Genomic DNA, 13,653 nt, shown 5'->3' with positions numbered 1-13,653 from the left:
ATATTTAACTCCTTCTGAGTGAAGAAGTACTTCAAACTTTTATGGTCAGTGAAGATCTCAATCTTCTCACCATACAGGTAATGCCTCCACAACCTCAAAGCAAAGACAACTACTGCCAATTCCAGGTCATGTGTAGGGTAGTTCTTCTCATGATCCTTCAACTGTCTCGAACCATAGGCAATGACTCTCCCATTCTGCATCAACACACAGCCTAAGCCTATCTTGGAAGCATCAGTATACACCACCATCCCCTCAGTTCCTTCAGGAAGAACTAGAATTGGGGCTGTTACTAACCTTTTCTTTAACTCTTAAAAGCTATTCTTATAGTCTTCATTCCATTCAAACTTAGCATCTTTCTTGGTAAGCTGTGTCATAGGCATAACTATTTTGGAAAAATTCTCTATGAACCTCCTGTAGTAACCAGCTAAACCCAGGAAACTCCTGATCTCAGTTACTGTCTTGGGACTCTCCCAATTTACTACAGCTTTAACCTTTCCAGGGTCTACTTCAATCCCTATGGCTAAAATTATATGGCCTAGAAACCTAACCTGAGGCAACCAAAAGTCACACTTGCTGAATTTTGCATACAGTTGCTTCTCTCTTAGTCTCTGTAGAACAAATCTCAAGTACTGGGCATGTTCTTCCTCATTCTTGGAGTAGACCAAGATGTCATCAATGAAGACAATAACAAACTTATCCAGGACATCGTGGAAGACTTTGTTCATCAAGGCCATAAAGGCTGCTACAGCATTAGTAAGCCCAAAAGACATCACTAGGAACTCATAGTGTCCATATCGAGTCCTAAAAGCTATCTTGCTAATATCGGCTTCCTTAATCCGAAGCTGATGGTACCCTGATCTGAGATCTATCTTCAAAAAGACTTGAGCACCCTAAAGCTGATCAAATAGATCATCAATCCTTGGCAAAGGATATTTATTCTTGATTGTCAGCTTATTCAGCTCTCTATAATCAATGCACATCCGCATTAAGCCATCTTTCTTCTTCACAAATAAGACTGGAGCACCCCAAGGAGAGATACTCGGTTTTATAAACCCTTTCTTTAACATGTCTTGAAGCTGAGTTTGCAATTCTTTCAATTCACTCGGCGCCATTCTGTAAGGTACATTAGATACTGGTGCCGCTCCAGGTATCAAATCAATCACAAACTCATTCTCCCTAAGTGGAGGCAGACTTATCAAATCACCTGGAAAGACATCAGGGAATTCCTCTACAACAGGAATCTCTGACATAGGCCTAACCTGTGTCCTGGTATCCATCACCGACACAAGGTATCCTAGGCATCCTTTATTCAACAACTTCTTCATTTCCAGTGCTGAAATCACCATCTTTCTGGGTTTCTTCTTCTTGTCTCCCAGAAAACAAAACCCTTCTCGACTATAGGTTGGAACACTATCTTCCTTTCAGCACAGAGTACACTAGCCTTATGTGCTACCAGCCAATCCATCCCCAATATAACATCAAAGTCAGTCATACCAAGTTGGATTAGGTGAGCATTCATATTTCTACCTGCAATTGTCATAGCACATGGCTCATATAGTGTATCCAAATCTATCCTTAACCCCGTAGGTGTACTAACTGCTAGACCCTCTTCTAGACTCTTGGGTGATACACCAGTCCTCTTAGCAAATGTTGGTGACACAAAGGAGTGCATCGCTCCAGTATCAAACAAAGTGTATGCAGGGGTAGAGCAGATGAGAATAGTACCTATATGCCATGATCAGATGATTATGTATGCATGATACTATTCAATTAAAAAGCTCAATTAAGTATGAGTTTGGAAGAATACTAGTCACCACATTCTGACTAGCCTCGGCTTCACTGGTGGTTATAGAATAGACCCATCCTTGAGGCTTGCTAGGAGGCTGAGGAGGAGGGTACATAGGCTTCCTGTATTGACATCACCGAGAGGTATGCCCAACTTGGCCACATGTGAAGCATTTAATGGTCAATGCACTAGTTGGGGCTGCTGTCTCTGTTGCCTTGGTACTGGGGTTGGCATACACCAGTCCAGAAGCTATTGACTCAGACTGAGTCTTCTGTGGCAATGCTGGTACTGCTGTAGACCCAGAAGGCTTGCTGAACTTATTGTAACCTCTCTCATGATATGGGGCTGCCCACTTGCCGGATGACTGAAAGTTATGATAAGCCTCTAGTTGCTTATCCTCTATTTTCTTCATAGGTTGCACTATCTCAGAGTATCCCTATGGTGGTCTGTTGGCAAAAAAATGAAGCAAGTTGCGGCCCCAGTCCATCCTCGAACTTCTGAGCCTTGGCTTCATCAGTGTTCATGTGAGGAGCAGCGAAGAAAAACATAAAACTTTTGCTGATATTTCAACATAGACTTAGGTGCTTGTGTCAGTTCAGCCAATTCAATCTCTTTCCTCTTCTTCACACTAGTGGGGAAGTAGTTCTCGAAGAAAGCCTGCTTGAATATGTCCCAAGTTAAGACTGGATGGGCAGCTTGGAGAATAGGCTTAGTGGTTTCCCACTAGGCCTCTGCTTTATACTGAAGTTTATACCTTGCACAAGTGAGCTTCTGCTGCTCATTGCAACCCAGAAATTCAAAAGCTTTCTCCATCTCCTTCACCCATTTAACAGGCAATAGGGTGTCTTTGGTGATCTCAGCAAAGCAGAGGGGCTGCGTCTTAAGAAATCTCTCCATCATGCATCCCTCAATATCATTCAGTGGAGCAACAGGAGGGGGAGGAGTAGCAGTGGCTGCAGGAGCTGCAGGGGCTGCTTGAATGTTCCTTATGGCTGCCTGGAACTGATCACCCATGTCAGTGATCATCTGGTGCATTTGGTGCTATTGTCCTTCCATTATAGTTCTTATAATGGTAGCAATGTCCTGAGTAGGCATGTCAAGAATAGGAACGGGAGGAGGATTGGGATTGGGCTGTGCACCCCCAGCTAGAGGATCATTATGGGCAGGATTAGATGAGGAGGCTGCCTGTGCACGTCCCTCAGCAGTACGCCTTTGATAAGTAGCAGGAGGCCGTGGATCCATAATGATTAGCTGAGAAGGGTAAACATCAAACTATAAGCATAGGTAACAGTTTGATATAATGAGCACAGAAGCTTAAAAGATAGCAGGAATAATGGAATAAGGCTTATCATACTTAGAAGAATTAGATGAGACATTGTAGTATATCCACCATCTGTGAAAGATGGACTCGATGCGGGTGGTGTGGAATTGGAGATATCGAATCCTTCGTTTAATGATGTTGAAGTCCCTTGTCATTAAGGATTTACCATCATTCCAATAGACTGACTGGAGATAGTGTCGGTCATTGATGAGTAACTTGAGTACTTGGTTTAGTTCGTCGATGTTTTCACTTTCGGGGTTGTAGTTGTATTCTTCGATTGGTCTCAGCACATAACTCATTTCGCGTAGTTATGTGCCAAGCCACGAGTCGAATGCCTAAGAGCAAGAGAGACACTAGCATTACACGTATATTATTAGTAGAACAAACATTATACTCATACAGCACTTACCACACAATATGTCTATGATATACACCCATTTATATTTACATAGTACACAACTCAATACTATATAATATAAGATACATTATGTATGTACATCTTACTTATCTATAAAGCATCAGCTATGTATATATATATATATATATATATATTATTTAATATATATTATACCTTATATATATGCATATACATAGTTTATATACATAATACATATATAATTATAACCATATAAGTACATAATATAGGTCATAGTCCCTATAAGTCCCATTTATAGAACTAGGTAGGGCCCACTTTATATGTGCATACCATGCATATAGCTCATAATATTTTATTTTATTTATTTTTATAACTTTTTGGGCGGGTCGGATGCAAACGTTAAATGGGCCGGATGCGTAGGAAAAATGGGTCGGATGCATCCGGCTACAGAGTCAGTAGCTATCTAAGGATTTTGGCTGTCCCAGATTCAGACATTAAATGGGCCAGATTCAACCTCGAACCGACCCGGTCGACCGGCTGGTAGTGATCTGGGCCCTTTAAATAGATCGGGTCCCACCCAAATGGGACCCAAACTCATTTCTTTCACCTACAATCTCTCTCTAAGGGTTTCCTAAGGGTTTTCTAGGATTCCTACACTCAAATTTGGGGTTTAATTCTTGATTTTGGTCTTTAATCTAACAAGTAAGTTCTCAAGTCTCTAATTTCCTTGTTCTTCTTGTTTCCTATGTGAGCTTAGACATAATGCCTCTATTTTTTCTCAAATTTCCTAAACAAATGTAAGTGTTTTAATCGACCTTTTTTACATTTTACTAAAGTTTCTTCTTTTCTTACTTGTTCTTAGTTTCCTCTTCTCTTCTATGGTTCTAAAGTCATGATTCTTCTCTGTTTGGGGCTGTTGCCCATTTTTATTTGTTTTCTTTTGCAAAAATATTGTTGTTATACTACTTCTCATAAACATAACCATGTTTTGTATAGATTGTACATTTCTTCCTATGTTCCTACTAATCCCTATTTAACCAAGATCTGTCCAAGTTGTAGCAATCTATTTTTGACACTTATATGCTGTCTAAGCCTTGTTCCTACTCTTTTTTAACCCAATGTGGATTATTTTTCTTTAGTTCCTATGCGGTTTTACTCCTTTGTTCACTATGTTTCAGCCCCATTTACATGACTATGTATTTTCCCCTGTTTCCTACTACTTCCTATTTATTTCAGATCTAACCATATACTATATAATCCTGGCTGGTTCTGTTTTAGCACTATGCTAGGACTGTTATTAGCTTCTAATTGATGTGTGGTCATCCCATACTCACCAAGGTCTTCCTTTTAAATTTCCTATGGTTTACTTAGCCCAACATAGGCTAATTGTTAGTTTTATATCAAATAGGCTTGCTGTCCTATTATTTTTTTTTGTTCTAACTGAATTTCTCCCTTTCTTTTGTTGTTTTATCCCCACTGTAGGGAAATTCTTAGCCTTTTCCAGCTGGGTTAAGGTCCTATTAATCACTAGGCTTCTGGGTTACTATCCCCAACAGTTTTACTGTTGGGCTAAGTGCCCCATATAGGCTACCTTACTGTTTTCCCTTCCTTTGGGCTTGCTATCCTACCTTTATTAATGGATTTTCTTGTTCTTTGTTCATGGTTGCAGCTCATAAAAGAATGGCTGCAGCACAAGGCCGAGAAGGAAGAGGGAGAGGTAGGGGAGGTAGGGGAAGGGGCAAGGCTGTAGCTCCACCTCAGTTCAACCCAAGGTACTTCCGTAGTGTGGAAGAGTGGAAGAAGAGGAGTATTTTGGGGAGTGGTTCATGGAAAGAAAAGTGGAGGAAGAAAGGAACATAGTACTTCCGGACCTTGTGGCATTTAAGGTCCAGGAGAGGTTTGAGAGGGTTGGCTGGTTACCCATGTTGCAGCCTGAGAGATACTGCTACCCTAGGTTGGTAAGGTTGTTTCTAAGCAACCTTACATATGGGTTCGAGGGGGAGGAGTTTGTTATACGGTCCTGGGTGAAGGAGACTCCTATTATGTTTAACACAGCAGATCTGGCACAGATATTAGAGATCTCTGATGAGGGGGAGTGGAGATACTGTACTCCTGCTATGGATGCCTCTGAGTTCCTAGCTGATGAGGAACTAGAGTGGTTATATTCAGTCTTGACTAATGGAGCTTTTTATGATAGACCGAAGTCTGAGCTGGACCTGTTACCATCAGCCCGAGTGCTTTCTAGGATTTGTGGGCACAATGTAGTCCAGAAGAGTGGCCACCGCACTGAGTTGTCTACCATGCAGATCCTTGCCACCTATTGTCTGTACACTGGTTACCAGATTTGCTTACCCTATGCCATCATGCGTACTATGGCACACTTGCATGACAACCCGGGCTAGGGTAATCTGTTGTTTGGAAGGTTGATGACTAAGATCTTTCCTAGGTTTGGAGTAAACCTAGTGAATGAGGAGATCTCCATAGAGAAGAGAATGAGCATCAACTAGGTCAGCCTGGTGAAGATGAGCATAGTTCTCCCTCCTTTCTCTCTAGAGCTCGAGCATCCAGACTGTACCAAACAGGATCAGCCCATTGATGCAGAGAGGGGTACAGAGAGAGTGCACCTAGAGGTACAAGGGGATCTGCCCACTCTTCCCCAGCACTCCACATATAACTATGCAGGGGCCTCTTCTTCTACTTCTGCTGTCCCTACTAATGGTACTCCTTGGGGACAGCTATTCAGTCGAATTGACAGCCTTGAGAGGACAGTGAGACAGAGCCTCGATGGTGTGAGCGGCCATGTCCAGGCAGAAGAGACCAAGCTAGCTCAGTGGAGGACTTTCTTCTCTAGCTAGGGACCACCACCACCACCACCACAAGAGTAGTAGTGATGTCATGTTTGTCCTAGTCTAGGTTTTTACTTCAGTTGTTTTTATTTTTATTATTTTTCGTTGAAAGTTGATGTAACTTGTGTCTTCTTTTCTACACTTGTAAAGACAGTGTCCTATCTACTGTGTACCTACTGATGTAACTGGATCAACCTACGGGCTGAAATTTTGTATAGACACTAAATATAAATATACAAGTATTTACTTACCTTTTTATATCTTGCACATGTGTAAAAAATCAATTTACTTTTACTTGGTAGCTTTTAATTAAGGTTTTTATTTATCCCTAACTGAACTCACCTTCAGGTCAATGAGTTCAAGAGCTGCCATAACATGAATTTGACTGTGAATAGACTTAGAGCAGTGCGCTTTGATACCACTTAAATGTCACACCCCAGCCCGATTAATAAGGGCCGAGTGTGACTGGATGTCTCAGATACCCAATGAATCCCACCAGAATCGTAAGTGTAGTGTTCTATTCGTAGTTTCATTCATAGTTATTAGAATTAAAATGCAGCGGCAGCAATAATAAAGCAATAAACAATAAATAAGGAAAGACTAATGATAGTATTATATTCAAAAGAAGCTTGTTTGTACATCATTTACATTGATACCCAAAAAGAGATAAGATAAGCTCAAAAACCAACATGTTAGTAACTATAGCTATACAAAAGTGTTATAAACCAAAAAGGAAAGAGAGTAGCCTGGTCAGCCAGGACGTTCATGAGAACGCGCAGTCATCGCAGGAGCACGCAACATCGTGCTCAATAAGGACAGGAGTATCAACTCCAGCAACAGGAGAAGCATCCTGAGAAGGAGGAATCCCCACAGAACCAGCAACAGCAACGACAGTAGTCTCATCTGAAAAAGAAGGACGTCCACTGGGGTGAGCTCTCAACTGAGTCCAGTAAGGGGTGGGGGAAGCATACATACACAATAAGTTCATGATGCATGCCCTAACTAGTATGCTCTTAGCACAATCATTAAGTCACATGGGGTATAAGTACCACTTAGTGCTAGATGCTAACCCTCGGTCCCAGAACTAACTCATCGGTCAACCCAAAGGAAACCATTCTACCATGGTGAGGACCTGCCAGTCCCAAAACTATCACATCGGACTCCAGCAGACCCCCAAATGACCAACTTTGCCTGTTTATTCCCACAGTGGAAATAGGGAACCGCTAACATGGGACAGAAGATGGCATCCCGGAACTAACACATCGGTCTCTGCCATGGGTTGTCCAACACCTCTCCCCCCTGTTGGTAAGGGGCGTAGTACTGGGTAATGAATATCAACCTAGCCCAGTGCAGTCTAAATATGATGAGGCAAGCATGATCTGAGTTATAAAGTACCGAGTTCCATCATCATAAATTCACATCATATAAATAATTAATGCAATGCAATGCAATATGTCATTGTGCAACCTATTTCACATGCAGTCTAATGCATTAAATAAAAGCTAGAAAACTATATGCTCCAGGTATAGAGGTAATGATGCACGAGCATGGCATTCAGCATAAAGTTGAAATTAATGTGTTAAACACACAGGAAATTAAGGTCGAATCCCCTTACCTAAAGAGTAGTCTATCCCTAGCCAGCTAACCCAACAAGAACCCAGCAAAGTAACAAAAGAACAGTAGGAATAGACCTATATTAATATTTAAAATCAGCATGTATTAGGTCCCACTAGGAACTAGGTCATTTCCCAGCATAATAGGGCAGTAGGGGGCATCAAAAAGACCAGCCGGATGCAAAGAGTACCAGGGCCGGTCGACCGGCCTGGGCCTGCAACTCTATCCGGGAGTCTGTCCGAAATTGGGGCTTTTGCTCCCTTTGGGAAAATTGTCACATGCATGGTCCCAATTTGGGTTTTTAGGTTAGTACAAGGTGGGTCAGTCCATGTAGGGGTTCCAATTTGGTATTTACTTCCTTAATTTGGAAATTTACCAATTAAATCCTAAATTGGGCAGCTTAGGTTGAATAAATTGATAAAAGGGACAGCATTAGAACTTAATAGGGGTATTGCCATGAAGATTCAGGCATAACTGAACCTAAATGGCAGCTAGACAGCATTATAAATGGTAAAATCCATAAAAGTCAAGCTCAAATTAGAGCTTAATGGCAGGTATTTACTTGGACAGCATCTAGGTTGTACTAGGATGAACTTAGGGTAGATTTAGAGTAGTTTTAGAAGAAATTTAGAGGAAGAGAAGGTAAATACAGCAAGGGATTCACCAAGGCTTACCTGAAACTGTATTTGTAGCCTTATAATGGCGGTTTTAGGCCCAAAATCAGGTGTAAGAGGTGACTTTCAGGTATGAACTCTCTCTTTCCCTCGTTCTCTTCTCTTCTTCCTCTTCTTTCTTGGTCCTCCTTGTTTCTCCAAGAGAGAAATTTCGTTTCTGTCTCCCTAACTCAGATTTGTGAATAGTAAAGGATTTTAATGGGTTTTGATATATGTAGTTTCTACTTAAACACTAAGGGGCAGATTGGTCATTTGGTCTGTAATTTAGATTTAAACCTATATTTTAGTGTTTATAGCCTTATTCCAAGCACTGGGTGATGTCATGCGACATCAAGGGTGATCCGGACACGGGTAAATGTTCGGGACAACATTCTCCACTGGGAAAGTGGGTCCCACAGGGGCAAATTTACATAGACACCCCCTCTAATCCTAATCGATCGTACAAAACACTTATATAAATATAATTAAGTTACACTTACATTGTTTTTATTCCAAGGAAAGGTTCTGCATCCCATTGTGACTACAGATCAGGCACAAATAGCTCAAGTGCGGAGGGCCATTGGGGTTCTCTGACTCCCGTAGGGCAAGCTGGGTAGAATCCCTGGAATCCTCCATGGGTGTGTCGAGGGATTCGTCCACATCCTCGACCGATACGGTCCATAGCATCGATGCTACCATGGCTTCGGTGCAGGAACCTGAAATTATGCAAGTTTTAAAAAGTTCAACTTTATTCGAGTTTTATAGTTGGGCTCGGTGGAGCTCTCCCCTGTGGTGCATCTTCTTTTTCAAATAGTATTGCTGGTTCTGAGAAATCAGATGATGTGGATTTTAAAGCTTCTGACTTCCACACCGATGAGAACCGTATGGTGCAGAAGTTTGAAGTTCATGAAGCTTACTGCGGATGCGATGCATGCGCGTTCACTTAATCTGGCTTGATGGAGCAGGCTATCCCTTTTGTGTTTATAAATTTCTTTTGTGAAGTATAATATGTAGATATTGTTGTACTTTTGTACTTGTGGTGCCTTTTGAGAATTATACAATGTATCACAAAGTTTCACTTAATATAAAGATTTAGTTATCACATGATCTCTTAAATATTGTCATTATTATTATTGCTTATTCTTTGCCACTGCAATGATTTACTATGTTTTATGAACTGTGAATAGGAGTATTGCACTAATTGATCTTGGGGAATTTATTGGATTCCAGTGGGCATCTAGTCACACCTTACCCTTACTAACCGGGCCGGGGTGTGACAATTTATCTGATTCTTTTAATGATTACTTTGATTATTAACTGTGAGGTAGGCCACAAAACTGAGATCCTGGTGGTTTTGGAAATGTTAGTGGATATTCAATCATATTACCATGCTCGTTTAGGGTGGGGTGTGACAACATGGTATCAGCGCGAAGTTCTCTGAACCTCCCTCATAGTTAGCAAAATCTTTAGGTTCACCGATCCATAAGTAAACCTCTTTTAGGATTAAAAGCTTTAAAGAAAATAAAAGCTAGTAGGTAATAGAGACAGACTAGAAAGCTTCTCAGAGCAGTGATTAAGCCGATAAAAGTAATAAGTTAATTACAACTATTAATTAAATAATCATGCCGACAAAATTACAACTGTAATTACAAAGAGAAAGGAAAATACATGAACTTAAACTTAAACATAAATTTCAAAGTTTCTAAGATAAATAAGAAAAGTTGCATCATGGTTTCACTGGCTTGATGCTGGTGGTGCTGCTAGTACTAAAGAAGTAGAAGGTCGGGGCTGTGGTGGCACACATCCTGACATAAAAGTCTCGACAACCTGCATTGGCCCATCTATACAAGAGACTTTACTCAATAGATCGTCTAGCTTTTGTTTTACTTCTCTGAAACCTGACTCAAGCATGCTAGCTAGTCTACTCAATCCATTTCCTCTCCTCGAAGTAGTGCTCCAACTGAGGTAGAAGGTCCAACAAGATCAGTAGGAATTGTAGGAATGTTAGGCTGCACCTCAATCTCCTCCTCATCCTTAGAATTGCTGTCCTCATTACTTCTTCCTTGGTTTCCCATAGGCAGCTCATTAACAGCATGTACAGCTTCTAGAGGTCTGCTTAGGGCTGATAAGTACCCCTCATCATTAGAGGCATTAACACTTCTAATCCTTATCTTGATAATGATGGTTCGGCCAATGGGGACATCTTTCAATCCCTTGGCTTCCTATCCATCGAACTCAACATCAAAGTAAGAAAATACAGTAGACAATAACCTACCACAAGGCAGGTTCCCATCCTCAAGGTAATCTGCATGGAAGGCCATTGTTCTCATAAAAACATATGGTAAGCAGATTCGATACTCAACATAAACTCCAAAGGACTGGTAGGTAGTCAGGTTTGAGACTTGTGTCCAATGTCCACCCTTGGGCACAATATTATGCTGTACTATCCTCGAAATCATTCTAGTAGAAGGAACATAATCTGTTTCCTCCACCTCTCTCTGTAATTCATCTATCATCGTAGCAAAGACCATATCATACACCTTAGGATTCAAAAAAAAAAATCCAAGGATTTTGTCCTTGGGGAGCAATATCTCCTTTCGCCTTCATTTGAGACTCTAAGAATCTCCGTTAATTGCGTCGTAGTGAATGATGTCTCTTCCTTTGGCTCGGGACGTGATTTAAAACTTTACACCTTCATCCCCTTCATTGCCTAGGTGTTCAGTTCTCAAATTACAATAGAAAGCCCTAACTAACCTAGGGTAGCATGGAAGGATCGGACGAAGAATAGGATACCTCTCAAAGTAATTAAATCTGGGGCGGATCCGAAAAGTGCCCAACTCTATAGAATTTTTATTATTCTAGTACTGTGGCCTACTCCTCTCATCTTCAATTGATCAGAACCAAAACTGATCATCTTTTGGTTCGGGTTTGGGAATTCCTCTTCTCCAACCACCACAACCTCTTGCTGCAGCTATATCAATAGAATTGCTGCAAAAGCAGAGGAAAAAAAATACTAATAAATAAATAAATAAATAAAATAAAGATTAAAATTTCAGCAATATGGAGTAATAGAATGCAACATGTAAAGGGAATGGAGTTTTCCTCAACCAAGAACTCCAATAAATACCAATATGTATAGATTAATAAGGATTATACAATACAAAATGGATTACATAATGAATTGAGTTCACAAAAACTAATGACCACAAATTGTATACACAGAAATTTATACAAACACATGGTATGCATAATCTAGGGTTTGTTAGAATGTGATTCCTGGAATAAGAAATCGATAATGGACAGTGTGCATTAATTAAGAGACAACAAACAATGTAAATAACATAAAGGAAACATGTAAATCGAACACATTTAAAGAACACAACACAAAACTTGGGGAAATAGAGAAAAACCTAGGTACAAGTAATAAAGAACAAAAATTTTGAGTTTAGATCCTTACTTTGTCAATTTGGTGAGTGAATCTTGTAATGGATTGCTCCCAAGTTGCTTTAGATGCTCTAGGACCCTTTCTTGGATATTCTTGAGTGTTCTTAGATGTTTAGAGAAGAGTGTGAAAAGTTTGGAAGTAATAAGAAAAAAGGAAAAAAAAAGGGGTTCGAATGCTTTAAAATGTTGTCAATCCTGAGACCGGATGACTGGAGCTATTTAAGTTAAAATAAAACCGCAAGCGTACGGGTCAATCGTAGCTACGGGTCGAACACGAGGAGATATACGCCACTCTATTTAACTAACTTAAAAGTAATGCAAAGTGAACCAAATTAAAGTGTTAAATTAAACTACTTAAACAAACAAAAATCAATGCATCCTAACTCATAAGCATCTAACAAAATTAAGGGATTAAATCGACATCCTAACACATGAGCATCTAACCTATCAAACTAAAGCGAATTGAAAGGAATAAAAATGCAGCCACACGTACTAACCACATAAAAAGAAATAAGAGAATAAAAATGCATCCATAAACCACAACCATATAAAATTAAAATAAAAGAAACAGAGGGGGAAGAAGAAGAAGATAGAGAGAGATAGAGGAGATGGAGAATGAGATTGAGAGTTTAGATAGTAAAACCTAGATGTGCTTACATGAATGTAATTGAAAAGCTTGAATACTTGCATAAACTTACCATGGCCTCCTCTTCTAAATCTTCAAGTCTAGTCATCAACTTAAGAACTTAGATTAGAAGGCTTAAAACCTAAACTAGAATTAAGAAATTACAACCCAATTGAAGACTTAAATTGAAATTAAAACATAAACTAAACCTATTATAACCATTAACTAAAAATCATAAAAGCAAACTAGAACTTAGAAAAGCCAAAAATCACAAATTAGAAGGAGAAGAAGAGAAGAAATTTCACTAAGTGAATGAACAATTTTTACAAGAGAGGTAGGGGGTATTAATAGGTGGACGAGAGGAGAAGAGAGAAGATGGAAGTGTAGGAGAAATATTCCCTAAGAAAAGAGAATATTCTCTTCTCTTTCCTCTTTTACAATGCCTCAAATCCTAAGAAAAAAGAAAAAAAAAAGAAAGAAGAAGAAGAGAAGATTGTTTACATAGACCTTCTATTTCTAGAAAAATAAACTTCCAATTCTAACAAGTGCTTCCTTTTCTTTGTAGATATCTTCTCCAAGCAATAAAATCAAAGCATCTTTGATTTTTCAACCTTCCATAGATGAGAAAATATAAATCTATCCCAAGTAGAATTTCAGAAGTGCCCTTGAGAAGTTGGAGGAGAGAGAGAGTAAGGGTGATGACTAGGATTCCTTCAAGAATAAATAAAATACCCATTCTGTCTTTCAGAAAACGTGGAGCATGGGATACTTACATAGGCCTCACCATTGTGTTCCTTACGAAAAATCACCCAAAATAGACCCAAATTTCGTCCAATTCGGAGTTGGGGAGCCCAAGATATCTCAAGTTGAAGTTGGACTGTCCAAAGCCTTCCAAATGGAATCTTTCGGGTACAGTAAAGTAACTTCTGATAACTGTGTTAAGGCCCCTGGAATCCGAACTTTCGCTTCACTTTGTCCCCGTCCGACT

The 13,653-nt window shown here is 39.9% G+C and overlaps 1 protein-coding gene across 1 annotated transcript; it reads right to left on the bottom strand.

Moving 5' to 3' along the window:
• Positions 1 to 308: 308 nt before the first annotated feature.
• On the bottom strand, positions 309 to 770 carry LOC122643467 (uncharacterized mitochondrial protein AtMg00860-like). The gene is made up of 2 exons (XM_043837086.1): positions 747 to 770; positions 309 to 650 (listed from the first exon to the last, which is right to left on the bottom strand). The coding sequence occupies exons 1-2, from the start codon at positions 768 to 770 to the stop codon at positions 309 to 311; spliced, it is 366 nt and encodes a 121-aa protein (XP_043693021.1).
• Between the last annotated feature and the right edge of the window lie 12,883 nt (positions 771 to 13,653).

The sequence above is a fragment of the Telopea speciosissima genome, chromosome 10 (genome assembly GCF_018873765.1).
Source record: "Telopea speciosissima isolate NSW1024214 ecotype Mountain lineage chromosome 10, Tspe_v1, whole genome shotgun sequence".
In the NCBI taxonomy this organism is placed as follows: domain Eukaryota; kingdom Viridiplantae; phylum Streptophyta; class Magnoliopsida; order Proteales; family Proteaceae; genus Telopea; species Telopea speciosissima.
Note: the sequence above shows the minus strand (reverse complement) of the source record. Positions and strands in the feature narration are given on the sequence as shown.